Genomic DNA, 21286 nt, shown 5'->3' on the forward strand with positions numbered 1-21286 from the left:
TTTTTATAAATAGTTTTATGATTTTTCTTAATTGATTGTCATTTCTTTTGATGGTTTATGCTTGGTCTTAGTACTTTTGATATGCCATGCTTTCGATTTACAGTTAATCTTCTAAAAATCTACCTTGGCAAGAATTAGAGTCCCTATTTTTATGTGAGCTATAATTGTTTTGGGAATAAATATATTGATTATGTGAATGATTATGGTGGAATCCTGAGTCCTAGTGTCTCTTGATTCTGTGAAAAACGTTTGTATATATTTTTATGTTTTTTAAATCTTTACAAGTCCGAGCAACGAACTCTTATTTACCGCATTAAAATTATTACTACAACAAAATGGCGCCGCCGACGCGGACTTGTATATAGATTTGTTTTTAGGTTTAATTTTTTTTTTATTATTATTTGTTCCTTTTTACGTTTCTTTTTGTGTCTTTGATTTACAGGTTCGAAGTGGAATACTAAGGACTTGGGAACAAAAAGCTTAAAGCTAAAAGAGAAGAAAAAAAAGACATAATTTTTTATTTTTTTTTAGGATTTAATTTTTATTATTATTTTTATTTTTGTATATAGCTTTTATTTATTTATTTTTAGAATTTGTAAATAGGCTTTATTTTTCATAAATTTGTAATTTCTGGACTTTTTATTTGGACTTTATTCTGAACTTTTGGACATTTTTTTTATTTTTTTTAACCCTACGGAAGGGTATTATAAAAAAAAATTATTATATAAACTGTGTGCAGGAAGGACGACGATTACGATATCGTCTCGGTCCCTCGGGTTCGTACATGACATAGGAGTCGTGGCCCGAGTCGACTTCAACGGTTCATCCCCCGTCTGGTATGGGAGGTAAGTCCATCGAAACACTCGCGAATCTCCTGTAAGCGAGTTACTGTATTCCTTAAGGTGATTCATTGATTGAGGACGAATTTGGACTGTTTTTAATTTCCTAGTAAAGGGCAAGGCCTGGCCAAATCAAGATAAGGACTCGGATTTAATCCCCGTATCCTTCTTGCCCGCCTTAGGAAAACGAAACCTAACGCGAACCCAAGATTAAAACTTGACTAGAACGAGACCGATAGGGTAACGCGCTTATTAGGAAAAATTTTCGAAGGATATTGGTTACTTTTTTAAGCACACCTCGAAGTTCATAATGGTTTCCGTGAGTTGAATGCGTGACTGCGCCGCCTTGTGATAGCGGTGAGGCCTTGGGTATCAAAGCTCCACTGAGCTTCCCTCGCCTCAATTCAACTTACTTTGACTCGGATTGATTCCAGAGGGGCTTGCTCAAACTGTAACGAATTCCCCTTCGAGAGATAGAAGCTAGTCTAGAAACAATCTAAGGGAGCCTTCATGCTTTTTGTTTGCTAGATAAAATAGGCTTGTCGTGGTCGAGTCAGCCTTCTTTGTGCTTGTTTAGAATTCCCTTGCAGTTAAAATGTCAAACTGGTATTATAATAGCCATCAGAATGAATATAGTTATCCAACTGAACAATATGGACATTATTATGACCATAGTGTAAATAGTGGTTGGGAACGCCAACCTTTTGAAGGTTATGGGTCATACCATGGTGAGCCCAATTACTATCCACACGTGCATCAGTCATATGAGCAAGAAGATTATAGTACTAGTTCTTCGTCTCTAGAGGATACAATCAAACTATTGAAAAGTAGTCCTTATTATGATCCTTCAGTTCCTATTCCTTCTCTAGAAGAGACTCTCAGGAATTTAGCTGAGTCATCACGTCAGTTAGCTGAATCGACGTATAAATTAGATGAGGTGAATAACGTAGTTATGGACGAAAGAACTGCAACAACAACTGAATCTGTAGAAGATATCCTCAATAGATTAACTCAAAACTTAGATCCTACACTAAGGGAACTTTCTTTGGAAGAGACCCTTGAGAGGATAGCTGAGTCGACACGTAGACTTGAGTTAGAGACGAACGAAAGTATTGCTCGAAATAACTTGAATTGCCAATATAGTGTATCCAATAATACCCTTGAGAATGAAGATACTTTTTCATATAATCAAGATAACGAGGTTATAATTGGTAACACTACTTATTTAGATAAGGTTCAATCATCTTCGTACTATTATGATGATGAGGATAGTAGTGATGAAGAATCTGAAATATGTAGGCATAGTGATCAGGAATCTAGTAATCCATTTGAGATGTATAGTGATTATATTATTTCTAGTTCAAATCCAAATAATTTTTATGATTATTCACCTATTCAAAAGGACGAGGATTTGATTAGGGATACCACCGTTTTAGACGATGTAGTTTTTCCTTTTGATTACGAAGCCGATAGTGGTTTAGAGGAACGGGTTCATTTCGAAAATACTGTGTTAGAGTCTAGAGACTTAGAAACAATAGTCTTGGAAGAAGAATATAGACCCGTAGAGATGAGTAAAGATGCACTACCTGATAATAACTTAGAAGAATCTCTTGAATATTTTATGGACTCTGAAGATACGGAAATTCAAGAAATAATTAGAGGTCTATCTAGAGACACTGAAAACTCTAAGTTTGGGGGTGATTATCACTTCCCTAGTGCCTTACCTTTAACTCTCAGAAAGTCCCCACACTTAGGACTTGATATCTGTGCCTCAACCATTTTACAGGATTACCTTCATACTCGTTTTCCCGAGCCTAATGATGTCCAGGAAGAAGTTCAGTCGTTAGAAACCCATCCTCTGGTTGATGTGGTTTTCCCAGGCTATGATCCCCAGATTGACTTTATTTTCCCACCAAATAGTTTTCTTCCAACTGTGGGAACGTTTAGATTTCAAATGTGTCACTTATTAAGTTCTAAGACTAAGCCTAAGTACTTTAGGAAATTAGAATCGACACATTTGCTTCAGAATGACCACTACTCTGACTGTGGTCAACTATGTAAGTCATACCTAATTGACTTAGAGGATCCTAAATTATTTAGGTTATTTTGTGATTCCAGGTTCTTATCTGAGTTTTTCCAGACTCTAGGACCTAATAATTTGGATCCTACCTATGAGGAAATGCATCCGAGGAAAATAGTCTATTTAGACCCCTTCATAGAACCTGAACCTGAACCTGAACCGCAATTAGCGATAGTTATCCAGAAACTAGGTAAGGGCATGCCAGTATTGTACATTTTCTTGGTTTACTGCAGTTTCCTTTTGTCAGCTCTTTTTGGTTTTAAAGACCCACAGTTATTCCGGCTACTGTTATACGGTTCGAGTTGACTAAACCTTTTCTATGTCTGGCTGAAGACTTTAAACTTAGCACTTCTTGGGAGGTAACCCAAACTCATGCAACCAGGTAATATCTTTCCTTAACTCTTTTGCTTCGAATGGTAATAGTTTCTCCTTGTTCATGTTTTTAATTTTATCTTTAGAACATTGAGGACAATGTTAGATTTAAGTTTGGGGGTATGGGAGAAACTTTTTAGTTGCAATAAATAAACTCCAGAGCTTAGAAATTATGCCTATTGAGGATTGCACTAACTAATCTAAGTGGATGGAAGCATTTTGATTGTAGGAGTTTGAGGAACCAATCTGATTAGATGGAAACATCTAAAGAGTCTATTCATAAAAGCACAGAGCTCAGGTGTTAGAAATAACATGATAGTTTCACCATATCTCGTTGAGTCCTTTTCACTTCTATTTTTATTTTATTTTGTTTTTAAACTATGTTTCTCTAAGTGATAGGTGGGGCCCACGATTCAAGTTGTTACCAATGCTAGGGTGAATTAGAGTGATTGAGATACCGTGAAAAAAAAAAGTTGAAAAAGAAAAAGAGATGAAAAAAAAAAGATGAAAAAAAAATGGTAGATACCAAAAAGTAGAAAAAAAAAAAAAGAAAGAAAGAAATTGAGACCAGATCATTTGACCAAAAGGAATAAATTCAATAAAGTCGACCACTGGTACCCTTGTATATGCCAGTTGTGTTGACCTAGAGTTAGGTTATCGACCACTGGTACCCTTGTATATGCCAGTGTGTTGATATTAGTCAGACTAGTATCTCAATCCATTAGGATAGGTTCATTTTGGCGGAGGCCTTCAGACAGATATGGGAAACGTCGTTCACTTAGTAAACATCAAAACCATCTATGTTTTCTATATCCATCTTCTTGATCTATCCATGTGATTAGTTTTGACTCAGAATATGATGTCCGTAGTGCAACTATCTGAGTAGAGCTCTGTCACTTTATATGAATTTTAGTATGCTTGAGTGCAAACTCGTGTACAACAATTGGAATTTCGCATCAGGGTACTTCTTCCTGTAGTCAATAAGTATGCCAACCAAGGAGATTCTTCAGTGCCTTCCAAGGTTCTGCGTAGATAGCTAAGGTCTGGAGTAAAGGTTTTGTGGGTACATCTCTAGTAAGCCCTCCGGAGACAACACTCCGCCACTAGGGACACCTAGGGGTTTAAAGGCTTATTGCATACGCTAAATGCAATCGACGATGCCTGCGACAGTGAGTTAGGATTTTATGTTCTATTTGATTTGCTCGGGACTAGCAAATAATAAGTTTGGGGGTATTTGATAGACGCATTTATGTGTCTAATATAGCCCAATTGTATATATTGTTAGTACCCATTTTTGTACTTATTATGGTATTTTATTTATTTGTAGGTGTTTTTGGAAAAATAAGCTTTTGGAGCAAAATTGGCTCGAAAAGTTGTTAAAGGCACCAGGGAGGACATTTGCTATCCGGACTCTCGCTTTGGATAAGGGGTAACCCATTTCTAGGCATATGCTAAAGGGACTCCCAGTCTGGTTAAGGGGACACCCTTCTTCACGTTCAAATAATCGATTTTGGCGGGAAACTGGTTCACGTCTGCATGAATTTCTCTGAATGATTTTGGACGTGATTTCCTCTTGGATTTTCATCGGACCAAGTTGGTTTGGGCTTGGTTTGATCGTGTAGGAGAAGTGGTGGGCTTGGTTGAGTTAAGAGAAAGAGATTTTATCTCAAGTTCACGAAACAGAGACGCAAAATACTCGGGATTCTTTTGTGGGTTTAGGAGATTACGTGATATCTGGGAAAGTCTATTAACGGATAGGATGATATGCTTCTATCTCTGGAAAGAGTTTTCAAACACTGGAACTCTATGTTAACGCGTAACAAAACAGAAAAAAAAAAAGGAAAAGAAAAAGAAAAAGCCGTGACTTTGAGAGAGAATAAAGGGAAGATTTGGTGGCCCTGGATGGTATAAAAAGAGTTTTTCAAGTCTTAGAGAAGTTTATCAAGAGTTTGGGGTCGAGCCAGAGCCAGGAGGAGCGAAGAAGAAGGAAAAACAGCGATGTTCACCTGCTGTTGCTGCTGCCATTAAAAAGCTTCAAGAACACGAAGAACAGACTCTCCAGGGCAGACTTATTTTCAGCAGCGTCAACAGCATCACCGAAGTGTCGCAGTTAGCTGCATTTATCTTTTGTCGTTCTTCTCTGGACGCCTTCTGTGAGTCTCAGAAACAATGTTTTATAATTTTTAACTCTTTTAATCATACTTTGAGCATCAAATATATTTTGAGAATATGATTATTATGATTATCTAAACCCCAACACTGGGATGATGGAAGAAGCCATATTTCACGCATATAATAATTTATTTAATTCTTTTATGACTTCTTGCACTTTTTATAAATAGTTTTATGATTTTTCTTAATTGATTGTCATTTATTTTGATGGTTTATGCTTGGTCTTAGTACTTTTGATATGCCATGCTTTCGATTTACAGTTAATCTTCTAAAAATCTACCTCGGCAAGAATTAGAGTCCCTATTTTTATGTGAGCTATAATTGTTTTGGGAATAAATATATTGATTATGTGAATGATTATGGTGGAATCCTGAGTCCTAGTGTCTCTTGATCCTGTGACAAACGTTTGTATATATTTTTATGTTTTTAAATCTTTACAAGTCCGAGCAACGAACTCTTATTTACCGCATTAAAATTATTACTACAACACACCTTAGAGACTTACCTATATGAGTATGGAAATCAGGCCGTTTCCTAAGAGAATAAGACCGTTCTATAAAGCAGACTCATGAATCAGGACATAGCCATTAACGTGCTAAGATACAGAACACATGGTTTTTATGAAATCAATATGTGTGGAGATTCCGGTTTTATCGTAAGGGGTACTTGGTTCAAGACTAGTTTCACCATAGAACCTCGATGAGGCTTTGAATTTCTTACACTAAGTGAAGGTTCAAATCCAAAAGATACCTATCATTTATGTATTGATTTCAACGATGATGCTTAGTCTCAATTAAGCTTGAACTACGTTGGCTTGATCCCACTCGGGTACGTAGGAAGTCACTTGAGTGATACAGCCACTCTGTTTTGTAAGTGTTTACTTTATTTTTAGTTTTTTGGTTTTTGAAAATAGGGGGAAATTATTGGATATTTTCAATAACATAGAAAATAAAATGGTTTTCGGTTTTGATTTGCCACTATGACGGGGAAGCGTTCTGTATTGAATAGACACAATGGATGTTAGTTGGAGATGAAAATACACCTCTAATAGGTGTGATGGTTCATAAAGGACACAACCATTCCCAATAAACACCTTATATGTCTTTTGGAAGTGAAGAGGCATCTCGAATAGGTATGAATATCCCTATAAGTAGTGAAGGCATTCTACCATTCTTCACTATCAATTCAACTTGTTTTATCTCTTTTTAAAGCATCATCAGAAACCTTTCTCGTGTGTTTTTGATTGGGTCAAGGGGTACAAACCTTGAATCCAATTTCTCTATTGTAGGGCTTTCATTGTATCCTGAAGGCATTATTTCGCATACCTGTTGTAATCGCTAATTGATATTGGGAGGGTATAAATAATTGTCTAAAAGAAATCTATTCGAGTCTTGAAAGTCAGGAGTACCACAATTTGTCTATGTTTTTTCATCCTCTATTTGAACCCATTTTCCAATATAGTGGAGCCAGCAGCGTCTGTCACATCATCATCATCAGTTTCGGAAAACCACTTGTGTTCGCAGGCGTCCTCTCAAAAGAACGTGGAGAATCCACATCAGAGGAAGCCCCGCGGATGATGACATGATTCACCACAGTAGCGGAACCAAAACCAACCAACTCAAGATAAGAAGAACTACTGAGCTCAGTAATCATAACGTCAACCTCAAAAATGTTTCCAGCGGATATAAATACTAAATCACGAGATCCAACTCAGCCAAGATCATCAAAAGATTCAGAAGTCCCTAAAGCACCAAAAAAATAAATATAATACTTAAGATTATCATTTCAGTTTATTGAAAATGAAGTAGGAAAAGAAGAAATACCAGTCCCTAAGCAGCCTTCAAATTGTTGCCGCATCGAGTAAATATTCCCCGAAGAGATGTTATTCTCTGCATCAACATCATAATCACCAACATCGACATCATAAAATAAAATTTCATCCAAGATGGGAATATCAGATGGAAAATGGGAGAATCCATCAACGAAAATAAAAGACGAAAACATACAAAGGAAAACGCATAAAATAAAACGATATCAGTAATAAAAGGCACGACCATTCAAAAATCCAAGTAAAACAACGCTTCCGAATGAAGATGAGCAAATGATTGAAGAAACTTAAATACTGTGAGAGATATCCACCCGTAATATGAGGCTCTCACTCTAAGTTCCCCTTGTGGGTAATGAAAAATAATACAAAATATAGGTACCATATTCAGTGGTGATCATGGTCCGGATTATGCCGATTTTTTCCTCATCCTCCTCGAATCCAATGCATGACGGATTTCAAATTCGCGATCCGCATCCAATCCAACATTCAACGGTGTGAACATAGATGTAACGAAGATGGCATCGTTTCCACAACCAATGTTCGCAATGCTGACTGAATATAATAACAATAGAAATAAGTATACATAAGACGATAATTAAGCTTTTCTGGGGAACTCTGAGCCTGCGGGATCGTCATTGTCTCAATTTTACTTTGCGTAATAGATAACATTTATGATGATTAAAACGATGCATAACAGAAATAAATCAAAGCCATAAGTGCAGACGATGATTTACGTGGTTCAGCACTAAGGCCTACGTCCACGGGGGGTTAGGTTTTTCACTATGGAGCAGATAAGATTACAAGTGATAGTCGAATGACTCTGAGTAGGCAACGATGGTAGGGAAATATAGATAAAACTCATACTTACTATTACAATCTCTCTCTTCCTAACAATAGTTCTCTCTCCTGAAAATTGGTCAACCTCCTCTCCTTTAGTCGAGTTGGGTATTTATAGACTTTTTGTGTGGGACCCTCTTCATTGATACTACTGAAGCCTATCGTCTTGGTTAATGTGCCGATACCGATGACTATCTTCGTGATTTCCCGATGCCTCTAACGCTAATGTGTTGTAACGATGGCGCGCCTCTCCTTCTTCCATAGGATGCTTGATACGTATCCTATGTTCGTAGCATTTAATGCGAGTGGTTGGGGTAGTCTGCACACTTTAGACAGCTCCTAATGCAGGTGTCATCTCGGCGTCAGCTGTGTCTCATCTTGCCCATCCAATTCGAATCTGTCTCGAGATCTGATAAAGTAATCTTCTGAGTTGCTACCGTGATTCTCATACATCTTCTCGTTGCGTACTCCTTAGCCTTGGAGCCATCAGATTCACTTTTGATCAGACACGTGGCTGATGATGCCGTGCAGACCTAGATGCTTCAACATGTCATCATTCTTTGATGCTCCCTTCATCTTGCGACGTCCACGTGTATGACTTTCGACACGTGGCTGTATATATGTGTATACAATTTGCCCATTTTCTTCTAAGTTTGATGGGAGTCAAAGTATGAAGAAAAAATCCTTTACTCACACATCTTTCATTCCTTGCAATAACTCTCCAAGATTTTAGGGCACGTTTCCCACTCTCAGTGATAACTTCTCCTTGGCTTTCAGGACGGTTTTCTTCCACTTTATTGCGGTTATAAATATGAGAGAGGGTGTGAGTGAAATAAGTTTTATTCTTCTCCTCATTCTCATTCTCATTCCTATTCTCCTCTGTTTCTGTTTCTGTCTTCTGAGAAGAATTTAATTTAACCTTGGATTTGTCTTTTTGTTCTTCAATTCTACTGATAATGTACCTACCACGTACTGATCATCCCCTGGAGGTACCGCTTTGTCATGTACCGGTATTGGAGGGGGTGCCCATATCATAGTCGAGTTGGTTATTAGTTTAGTTGTTAGTAGCACTTAGATTTTATCAATTGTAGGGGTGCCTAAATAGTTTCCATTCTCCTAACCTAGCTATATAAGGCTAGTGATTCTGTGCAAGAGAGATTATCCAAAATTATGAATTAATGAAATATAGTTTAGTCTAGATCTATTCTCCCTCTTATGCTGGTTCTATGAATCAGATTTCTTCTTTTTTAGGCTTTGACTCTTAAAATCAAAGAGGTTATTATCAAACCCTGGAACCGATCTTGTTATGTACATCTAGGTACATAACAATTGGTATCAGATTCGTTCGATCCATGGGGGATATTTGGTATCTAGTTAGGGAGAAATTTCAACTCTATAACCATTTACTTGATATGAAGAGAAGATATCAAGATATACTTAACGATGCACCTTCACCCAGTCGAAATTATCATCTTTCACAAACAGAATATCTCATCAACTTCACCAAGCATAGGTGGGAATCAATTTACATACCACCATTAGCAGACCAATTCGTTCATGGAGTTGCGAATACAAAAATGGTAGAAGTGAAGGAGCAATTTGATGATTTAGCGTCAACGATGCTTACCAAAGAAGTTTTTTATTCAACAGTGGAGTCATATTTTGGTAAGAAAAACTGCAATCGGGAAGATCCAGTAGGAGCTTCAAAGATTACTTCGACGTCATCGGATGAAGACGATCCTACTAAATCAATTGGAATTTGCGACCTAATTTCTACTTCTGTTGCTCAACCTTTTGATTCTGAAGACTTCGGCATTGTTATATCGGAAAAAGCAGATTCAATTCCTACTTCTGTTCAGCTAGATTCTTCTTCTCAAGTCCTCAATAGGGTTGAATCTCAGAAGGTTAACTCAAATTTCGCTGGCGCTGTTAAAGAAAAGGATGGTTCCTTCGATTGTGTGAATTTCCCAGTTATTGAAACTGCAAAAATAGATGTTAAGGAATTCACGTGGATAAATCAAATCAAGATTGGTGAAGTAAATTATCCTTTCCTAGATTTTCACTTCAACAAATTTGAGAAGAATCTCGAATACTTGAAGGAGTTATTGTGTATTTCCTACAACAAATCAAACTGCGAGGATTGTTGTTCTATTCACCTTAATGTCACTCGTTCGCTATTTGACCAAGGTAAGCCAATACTTAATTCATTCAATTCTTATGATAAATTGATTGTTCTATGGAATTCAAGTTTGGGGTACCAATTAGATTTCTGGTTTCTCCATGGGATTGTGCATTTGTGTATTACTGATGCTGCAATTCTAGATGATATAAATATGTTTGATAAAAGGTCTGAGAGTAGGAGTTTGAATGGTGTTGAAGCTGATGTTTTCTGGCAGCTCAAAATGGGTAAAGTATTTGATCGTGGCAAAGAGTCAGATATTATTAAAATGTCCTCTAACTCTGTTGGTGAATATGAATGTGATGTTGTTACATTTTGTTCTTGTGTGTTTGTTCATCTTGGGTCTTTATTATTGGAAAGTTATGATGAGAATTCGGTTTGTGAGTTGTTTCCAAGTCACATGTATCCATCTGAATTTCAGTTCCTGAATTTGTTGGTTCTTAGAATTGCCTATGTTGTTAAATCTGGTAGTGAGTGGAATTTGGGTGCTGAATTTTCAGAGAACAATAAACGTTCGTTGCACTTATTGGCTAGAGTGGTAAGGTTTAACAACGTACATAGAGGGTATGTTCACGTACTTGGCATGAAGAGAAGAGAAAAAAATTTCTTACTTCTCACATGTAAGTTGCTTGAGGTGATTCAAATGGGGGTATATGCATGTCAGAATTCTCCTTCAGGTTGCAGCTATATGATCAAAATGGCAATGCTCAGAAGCATGCCTGACAGTGATCATGGTGGTGTTTGTTTCTATCTCTATTTTGTTATTGCAAGAAAATATCCTCTAACCTCGCAGCTGGGAAATGGTTCACGAAATTCGCTAAAGATCTATGTTATTGCAAGAAAATATGCTGGTGAATCGCAGATTCTCTCAAAAAGGCTTAACGGTTAGCTTGTGTTTCTTTCTTTTCGTGCCAGCAAACTGTGTTATGTGTCTTTCCAGCGGGGAATGGAATTATGCTTGCCTCATCTAGGTTTGTGGTGTATAGCAAGTGGTGATGCTTTCACTGGGATTTTTCCTTGGCTACCAAAAGGACACCACTCTACAGTTTATTGTAGTAACGAATATTGTTCTGGCAGGGAAGAGTTTCTTGTAGAGGGGGTGAAAATCAAAGATCTGCTTGTCATGGTTAATGGTGGTGTACGTTTTTATGGATACTTGAGGTGGAAATTCAGATTATTTCCACCTGGTATATGGAGTTTGAGAAGTGTTGCAATGAAAGTTAAATTCTCAGTTTTCAACTTGAATGCAAACTGGACTGCTCATTCTAAGAGCTTTTGGGTTGTTTATGTTTACATAGAAGTTTTATGGAGCAGTGACGAAGATTATATTCGTGAACATGGCTTCCCTAATGCTTCTGAATGGTTGAGGGTAGTGCAGGTACACATAGAAATGAGAATTCTGCCATGACTGGTTTTTTGTGCTGCAATCGACTTTTGTCGCGAGTGTGTCCACCACCAATGGGTTGTACCCAGTTGGAGTTTTTAAGAGGGGTAAGGAAATTTGAAGCAAATGGTGGTCCTAATCTCCATTATGTACTGATGAGCATCCCCAGTCAGGTTGGAGCTATTAACGAGTCTGAATCAACATTTCACCTCACTGGAGTTGTGCCTTTCATGTTTCTCAACGTATTCCACTTTGTGCTGAGGCTCCAAACTGAAGTTTTATAAGTGCGCATGTATGTATTGATCAGTACTGCAGTTGCGGTGCAGCTACATGAAACTTGCTGCTGTAATATTGACGCGATAAGTAGGAGGATGTGTGGAATGCTTAGCAATTCTGGTGTTGTAGTTATTGCTGAACACAACGGACGCAGTGCCCATATCATGGTCTTCAGCACTATTGCTAAGAGTGCATACCATGCAGCAATTGTGCAGGTAATAAAGTCATTTGTGTTTTGGTAAATGGCACAAGAGTATTCATTGGTGACAGTTAGTTGTGGTCTTCAAGGGCCGATAAGCATATTCATTGGTGACAGTTGTTGGGCCTGGGCTTGGAGTGTGTAAGTGTCTCACCAGGTTATTCATTAGCATTATGACTATTGGGCTTTTCATATGTTTAGAAAGGGCTACCAGCCTACCACGACTATGTCATGTACCAGTATTGGAGGGAGTGCTCGTCTACAGACCACAATCCTTGCTCCTTCTGCATTGCTCCTGCAGTTGTCACAAGCGAATACCTACCTCTCAAAGTTACTTTTCACGACTCTCATCCTTGAGGACAAGGATGCTTTCAAGGGGAGTGGAATGTCATGTACCGGTATTGGAGGGGGGGCCCATATCATAGTAGAGTTGGTTATTAGTTTAGTTGTTAGTAGCACTTAGATTTTATCAATTGTAGGGGTGCCTAAATAGTTTCCATTCTCCTAACCTAGCTATATAAGGCTAGTGATTCTGTGAAAGAGAGATTATCCAAAATTATGAATTAATGAAATATAATTTAGTTTAGATCTCTTCTCCCTGTTAGGATGGTTCTATGAATCAGATTTCTTCTTTTTTAGGCTTTGATTCTTAAAATCAAAGAGGTTATTATCAAAACCTGGAACCGATCTTGTTATGTACATCTAGGTACATAACACGCTTTTGTTTGAATATATTTTATCGGTGATTTCCTCCTGTTAATCTCTTGGTTCCACCATTGTTACAGGTATGTTGTTCTTCACCATTATGTCCATGATTTTGATCAACTTTGCTTCTATTATTGTTGTTTCCAGATTTTGTGATGAAAAACATAATATACGAAAGTACATATACTTGCCCATGTTCTTTATGACAAAATCTGGGACCGCTTTACGGCGTTATTTTTCTGATTTCTTGGTGATATCATGGTGTTCTTGAGGTGAAGTAATGATTGCAGACCTAACCTTGACCTTCGTTTATTTCTGATGCCCCTTTTAGGTCGTAATGGCAGGTAACGATCGAAAACATAGTCCTTATAGGTCTCTGCCACCGATTCCTTATAGATCTCCATCAACTAGAAGTCCCGACATATCTCCGCCGAAAGGAGCGCCACCAAGATATTCTCAATCGGATCTTCGTCCTCGTAGAACCTTCTCATCATCTGATCTGAAGGCTGCTTCTCAAAAGTGGAGGGATCAAGTAAGAAGTTCTCGTTATGCAGTTGATCGTCCGGCAGGCAGGCCTTCTTCACAACGTTCGGAGCCGCTGGAGGTTCAACCTATCCGCTCTATTGTTCCTCCTAACCCTTCGTCTTCTCAGAAATCTAAGGCTTAGCTAAAAGTCGCTTCGTCGAAGAATTCTTTGCCAAAGGATCTAGACTTGTCGAGGAATCCGCCGGTAAAAATGAAGGCTTTGGATATGAGTCCCCCGCCGAAGGATTCATCGGGTAAGGCAACGTCTTCTGAGGTTGCCCCTTCGGTACAAGTTGTTCCGGCTCCGAAGAAGAAAAAGCGGGCTCATGTCTCCTTCAGACATATTGATCTTGAAGAGTTTAAAGTGAGGCATGGTACTGAGCATTTTGAGGTTCGTTTTTACAACCAAGGTGATGATCTTACTTATGACATGATAAAAAGTTATAAGTACGATTCCCAGCATCTTTTGACGACCGTAGGAGCCTTCGAAGCGGGTTTGATGCTTCCCTTGTATAAGTGGGGAGATTCATTCTATTATGACGTGGTGGACCATCGTGAGGGCTCTACTTCTCATACCCACTGCCGCTCGGTGGTTCAATTAAGTGAGAACTACCTGCGAACCCTTCGTGAATGTTATCTTCGGAGCAAGGGTGAGACCACGATGAAGTGTTATACACCCGATCCCGAGGAGAAGAGTTGGTATACCCCTGAAAACTTTAACGCTTCTTTTGGAGATTATGTTAACAATAGGAACCGGAAACGGTGGAGTGTTGGTGTTCGTACGATGATGACTCCTCATGGTGAGGTTCTTCTTCTGAGTGAAGTAAGTGACTCGAAGTTACGGTTTGTTCTTGGTACTGAGAAGACTAATAAGCCAGAGCTATATTCCCTCAAAGAGCGTCTTCGTCGCGATCATGATTATGAGTGGCATGCTACGCCACTTGAATTTATTGTCCCTTGGGCCCATGGTTGGATCCCTGGTGAGCATGGATGGAGGCCTACTGCTCAAACCAAACCTCGTGACGGTGCCCCATCCCGCTATGGTGATTTTTGCCCCTGGGTTTTGAATTTTTCGGTATGAACTTTGATTATAGTATTATACCATTGATGCTGAGGATGCTGGTGACGAAGAAAGTTCTGAGGCTGCCTTCCTTCGAAGGGTACCACTACTGTCAAGGTATGATTTAACATAATGTGTTGTATGTATGTTGCCCCTCGAATCAGAGATTGACATGTACTTCCTGTAAGCTTTGAGGAAGAAGAAGATTGGCCCCGTTGAGTCTTCTACCGTCGAGGTTGAAGAAATGGGTATCCCTGAAGTTACCAGCCCAGTTGGTGAAGAAGAGGAAGAATTTGACAACGAAGAGGATGAGGAGACCGACGATGAAGAGCGTACCGAAACTTCTCTTGTCAATGAAGAAACCGAAAAAGAGATTGTATCTAGGGGGCAGGGTAATGATCAACCGGCCGATCTTGAGGAAACCCCTTATCCTCGTCAAGAAGACAAAAACGTTGATCCTCAAACGTTGATTCCTGAGACGATGAATGTTTCAGAGACGAATCAAGAGTTCTCTTTCGGTAAGATCTATTCTTCTGGTGGTCATCCCGACTTGGGGCTCATGATGAGGATCGCTTCTGAGTTTTCGCTGTTGTCTCCTAATGACAACTGGGAGGTGGAGGCCGACAACGATGGTAAGAAAGAGGACGAAGAGGATAGTTCTGATGGCGAAGACGCTGACCTCTGTGCTGCCAAGGAATCGAAGGGGAAGGAAATCGCTGCTAATAAGGAGACCGCTGCTGGTACCTCCTCTGAGGGTTTTGTGAATGCAGTGGTGACTCCTCCCGGTCTCAAGGGATTAGAAAATTTCTAATCAAAGAGTTGGGAACGACGAGAAAACGGTTCAACGTCTCTCAAATTATCATCTAAATTGTGGGAATCTAACAAGAAAGAAAAGGTTAGTACTATCCCATAAGTTTATATATCACATATATACATATATATTTTTAGTCATGCATGTGTGATTTTTGAGATCACAGTTACCCTTTCCTTGTCGTGGGGTATTGAGAAGAGTAAAGTCGCTAGACATTCTTCTTTAGGTTTACAGAGTTTTTGATTTCTTCATTGAGAATCTCAGAACAACAAACTGAGATATTTAAAAAACTTTTAGGTGTTACTTGTTTGGCCGGTACAACAACGTACACTTAACTTCCAACTTCCAGTAACCCTCACACGCTCAGGATACACACGCGCTCACACACTCAATTCACACACTTACACAAATGCTTACACACTCTAATTACAAGATTAAGCTAATATTCTAACACCCCCCGCAAGATCAGGGTCTAGAGAAGTCAAGGACACTGAGCTTGAGCCGCAATGTAGAGAAGCGAGTTGTGGATAGAGCCTTAGTGAAGATATCAGCAGTTTGATCTTGAGTTGAGAGAAATCTGACATCCAAGGCCTTAGCAGCAACAAGCTCACGCACATAATGAAATGCAATTTCAATGTGTTTCATTATATTGTGAAAGATAAGGTTGTCAGTTAGGTAAGTGGCACCCATGTTGTCACACCACATGACTGGAACTCTTGGTATGGAGAAGTGCAACTCAGTAAGAAGTGATTCAACCCATACAACCTCAGATGTTGCATCGTCTAAGGCACGATACTCAGTCTCTATGCTGAACCTAGAGACAGTCTTTTGCTTTCTAGATCACCAAGAAATCAAATTAGGACCAAGAAAAAGTGCCATACCTCCTGTAGATCTCCTATCAGACATATCTCCAGCCCAGTCAGCATCAGAATAAGCCTGTAATTGTAATGCTGAAGCTCTTTTAAATTGCAGACCAAAGGAAACAGTGTCATTTAGATACCTTAAAATTCTCTTGACAGCTGACCAATGGTCATTAGTAGGATTCTGCATATGCTGACATGCTCTATTTACTGCAAATGCAATATCAGGCCTAGTGACTGTGGAATATTGCAATACACCCACTGTACTTCTATAACGAACTGAATCTTCAAAGATTGTAGTATCACCATCAGTTTTAGAAGGTAATATGGGAGTGGATGTTGGTTTTACAACATTCATTTAGTTTTGATAAGTAAGTTTATAATATACGGCTCTTGAGAAAGTAATATACTTGCTGAGTTGTGAATGACCTTAATCCCCAAGAAAAAATGAAGCAACCCCAAATCTTTGATTACAAATTCTTGACTCAGTGCAGTAATGAGAGTATCAATATGTTTGGATGAGCTTCCAGTAACCAAAATATCATCAACATATATAAGTATGTAAAGTGCTGAATTGTTGGTTACTCTGTAGAAGAGAGATGTATCAGTCTTGGAGGGTAGAAATCCATGAGCACATAAGAACTTACTCAACCTCTCAAACCAATCTCTAGGAGCCTGTTTTAAACCATACAATGATCTCTGAAGCTTACACACATGATTAGGAAATTTTTTATCTTTATATCCAGGTGGTTGAACCATAAATACTTCCTCAGTTAGATGGCCATGTAAAAAGGCATTTTTGACATCCAACTGTCTTACCTGCCAATTCTTGTAGAGAGAAATAGAAAGAATTATCCTGACAGTAGTAGGCTTAACTACAGAACTGAATGTATCTTGATAGTCAATGCCTTCCACTTGATTGTAACCTTTAGCCACCAATCTGGACTTGTATCTCTCTATAGATCCATTTGTTCTTCTTTTGATCCTAAAAATCCATTTGCGACCTATAACATTATAGCCATCTGAAGCTTGAACTAACTTCCAAGTACCATTTTGAAGTAATGCTGTAATTTCTTCATCCATTGCAGCTCTCCATTTTGGGTCCTTACAAGCTCCAATATAGCAAATAGGTACAGTAATATCCTCACACACACTTTGAACCTCAGATGCAAACACTCTTGGTTTTGCTTTAGAAATACCCATTTTGCCTCTTGTCTGCATTGGATGAGCTTTAGTAATAGATGAGAAGCTGCAGTAGATGTTGTAGGAGGAGTTGGCAGAGGTACAGGGTCATTTGGTGCAGATGTAGTGGTAGAGGAGGAATCATCAACTTCATTTGAAATAGCTGCTGGTGGAGTTGAAGTAGCAGATATAGGTGTTACAGATGGTGTGACAGATACAACTGTAGAAGTACCAGAAGAAGAAAACAGTGTAGCACAAGGGAATTTATTGTCATCAAACTTGACATCCCTGGAAATGATAATCTTGTTGGTACTAGGATTGAAACACCTGTAACCTTTATGCATAAGGCTGTACCAAGGAATATGCATTGAACAGATCTTGGTTCTAATTTGTGATGGTTGAACTTTCTTAAGTATGGATAGCAAGCATAACCAAATGTGTGTAAGAATAAATAATCAGGTTTGACATGAAATAAACACTCCAAAGGTGATAACTGGTCCAAATTTGGTGTGGATAATCTGTTATACGGTAATTGGCAGTTTCAAATACATAGGACCAAAATGATATAGGTAATGAAGCATGATGTAAAAGAGCCAAACCAGTTTCCACAATATGTCTATGTTTTCTTTCTGCTGTACCATTTTGTGCATGAGCATGAGGACAAGAAACCATGTGTCCTATGCCACAAGAATTCAGATAAGTAGATACATTCCTGTATTCACCACCCCAATCAGATTGAACAAACTTGATTTTTCTATTAAGTTAATTTTCAACAAGATTCTTAAATTTGACAAAAGTTTCAAGAACTTCAGATTTATAAGCAATTGGATACAACCAGGTGAACCTACTGAATGAGTCTATAAAAGAAACATAGTATTTATAACCATTAATGGAGCACAGTGGTGATACCCATACATCTGAAAAGACTACATCTAGAGGACCATAGACATTATTAGAGCTTGTACCAGTAGGATAAGGTAGTGCATGAATTTTAGCTGTCTGACAAGAGGAGAAAATTGTTGAGGATAAATGATTGTCAATCACTTCATGAACTGATGAGAGAATATGCTTGAGTGTTTGATATGCTGGATGGCCAAGTTTGTTATGCCATTTTTCTGAGGAAGAGAGACCAGAGGAGAGAGCTTGCTTAAGTTGAGTAGTAGTGAACTCCATGTGATATAAACCATATCTAGCATGACCATGAAGTAAAACTTTGTGTGTAACCAGATCCTTGATAAGAAATTTGTCAGAATAGAATTCAAAATAACAATTATTCTCCTTAGTAAATTGAAGAACTGATATTAAATTCTTGGTTATAGATGGGACATGAAAAACATTTGAAATGGTAAATTTAACAGAATCATTATGTAACATGGAGGATCAAGTATGAGTAATATGCAAACCTGATCCATTTCCAACTCTGACTTGATCAGTGCCTTGATATTCATAGTGTAAATTTAGATTTGACAGATCAGAAGTGATGTGGTGAGTAGCCCCTGAATCTGGTATCCAACCAGAAGAAGAAGAGGATGCATAATCATCATCATAAGCAGCATAGGCTTCTGGCCCAGGACACCAATAATCATCACCATAATTGTCATTGGAAGTATATTAAGCTTGCATTGAATAGTCACTTGGTGCATATCTGTATCTGCATTCTGGAGCTAAGTGACCAACCTTCTTACAGAGCTGGCATTTGACATATTAAGTGTACCTTGGAGGATAAAAGTTGGAGTTGTCCTGTCTGCCACCTCGATTTCCAATTCTTCCACCTCTAAAACCTCCTCTGAAGTTACCACCATTTCTGTTTCCTCTAAAACCAGAATTATTACCTCTTCTAAAGTTACCACGAGGTGATAATCTTATTTATGACATGATGAGCTGGCATTTGACATGTACTTCCTGTAGGCTTCGAGGAAGAAGAAGATTGGCCCCGTTGAGTCTTCTACCGTCGAGGTTGAAGAAATGGGTATCCCTGAAGTTACCAGCCCAGTTGGTGAAGAAGAGGAAGAATTTGACAACGAAGAGGATGAGGAGACCGACGATGAAGAGCGTACCGAAACTTCTCCTGTCAATGAAGAAACCGAAAAAGTGATTGTACCTAAGGGGCAGGGTGATGATCAACCGGCCGATCTTGAGGAAACCCCTTATCCTCGTCAAGAAGACAAAAACGTTGATCCTTAAACGTTGATTCCTGAGCCGATGAATGTTTCAGAGACAAATCAAGAGTTCTCTTTCGGTAAGATCTATTCTTCTGGTGGTCAGCCCGACTTGGGGCTAATGATGGGGATCGCTTCTGAGTTTTCGCTGTTGTCTCCTAATGACAACTGGGAGGTGGAGGCCTGATAACTGCATATTTTACATATATTTAGTGTTAATTCCATGCTAGTAATTGTTTATATTCTTGCAAATTATTGTACATTACACTTGTTTTCTCTTATTTTATGTTTTATTAGGTGAATCATCCAAAAGAAGTGAATTGACACTTAATTATGCAATAAAAGAAGATAGCTACAAATGGAGAATGTACAAAGACCAATGGAACTTGTTCAAGTACAAGTTTTTACTTTTCATCTTGAAGAGGACGAAAATATAAAGCCAAGGGCGAAAGAATGAAGTAATTCCGAGTTCGCATGAAGAAGTTATGAGCAAAACAAAAACTCAGAAGACAAAAGGGAAAAATGGTCAATTTCTGGGCAACTACTATTGACACCTCATCAAGTGTTAAGGGGCAGTCAGCTCTCAAAGGAACTGCTAAACACAGTCACGTATTTTACAAGGGGTAATCTTATTCAAAACTGAAAATCCCGCGTGCAGTTTCTTCTGCATGGATATCTGTTCCAGCGTTGCTCAAGCGGCTATGATTAACAGCTGAAAGAGATGGGTTCGGTGCCATTAGTGGTAACGATGATGAACTTTTGTTGTTGATGACAGTATGATGGAGTTCGCGTCTGTATTATAAGGAAGCTGGTATGACAGTACGAACGAGATGGTGACTGGGAAGATTTAATGAGGAAGAGAAGAAGTCAGGGACGGTATGGAGCAGATGGGTTTGCTGCCATCGGAGCTGTAGCTAGGTTTGTTTGAGTTAAACAGGGGATAGACAGAAGCACTCGAGCTTAGTGATGAAGCTCAAAAGCAGTCGTTAATGATGATAGAAGCAGTCAATGGGAGCTAGTGAGATGACGGAGATGATTGGTGGATGAAATGATGGTTGCGATTATCAGTGACAATGATTGATTGATGATGTTTGTTAACTGATCGTGATGATGCTGGAGTGACGAGGAAGACGTGCCGAGTTCGAGATTAGATTGAGCCGGTATTGGGCTCGATATCAGGTGAAGTAAGATGGCTTCTTCCATCGGTTTTGATCGTTTATTTCCTGGTAAGCTAAGGTCCCGATGGATTGGACCTTTTATTGTTAGTAATGTTTTTCCTCATGGTGCAGTTGAGATTACTAGTAGTAAAACCGGGATAACATCCAAGGTCAACAGCCATAGATTGAAGCCATATTAAGAAAACTTCTCTACTGAGAAGGTGGACGCAATTAGACTTCAAGATTTACTCCCTCTGGAGGAGTAGTAAGGAGACTGCCCAGTCGGGCTGACGACTTTAAACCAAGCGCTAATGGGAGGCAACCCATAATTTTTGTATCTTAAACCCTTTTATTTTATGTTTTTATTATTTTCATATCATATTTTCATCCTCATGTTTAATTTCATTGAATCCGGAATCTATCTTAGAAGAGAATTATGACGAATACCTTTTCGTCAGAAATATTCAGACTGCGCGTAGTTCAGTCCAGAGACCATAACTGTCAGACTGTTTATCGAAAAACTGTGCCCTTTTGACACTTTGTAGAAAACACTTAGATGAACAACTTTTGTGAAACGGAGTTTTTCCAAATTCCTCACCAATTTGCACAGCTTTTGCGTTTTATCTGCTACAGAATTTTCTGTTTTACACATTGAGGAAAA

General features: G+C 38.7%; 2 protein-coding genes across 2 annotated transcripts; both read left to right on the forward strand.

Moving 5' to 3' along the window:
* Window positions 1-9306: 9306 nt before the first annotated feature.
* Window positions 9307-12926, forward strand: LOC113297817. The gene is made up of 2 exons (XM_026546402.1): window positions 9307-10315; window positions 10808-12926. The coding sequence occupies exons 1-2, from the start codon at window positions 9481-9483 to the stop codon at window positions 11194-11196; spliced, it is 1224 nt and encodes a 407-aa protein (XP_026402187.1). The 5' UTR covers window positions 9307-9480; the 3' UTR covers window positions 11197-12926.
* Window positions 12927-13533: 607 nt separating this feature from the next.
* LOC113292799 lies at window positions 13534-20927 on the forward strand. Its single transcript, XM_026541655.1, has 2 exons — window positions 13534-15351; window positions 19766-20927. Exon 1 carries the CDS (start codon window positions 13608-13610, stop codon window positions 14475-14477), a length of 870 nt encoding a protein of 289 aa, XP_026397440.1. The 5' UTR covers window positions 13534-13607; the 3' UTR covers window positions 14478-15351; window positions 19766-20927.
* Window positions 20928-21286: the final 359 nt, after the last annotated feature.

This window comes from Papaver somniferum, chromosome 7 (genome assembly GCF_003573695.1).
Source record: "Papaver somniferum cultivar HN1 chromosome 7, ASM357369v1, whole genome shotgun sequence".
Taxonomy (NCBI): Eukaryota; Viridiplantae; Streptophyta; class Magnoliopsida; order Ranunculales; family Papaveraceae; genus Papaver; species Papaver somniferum.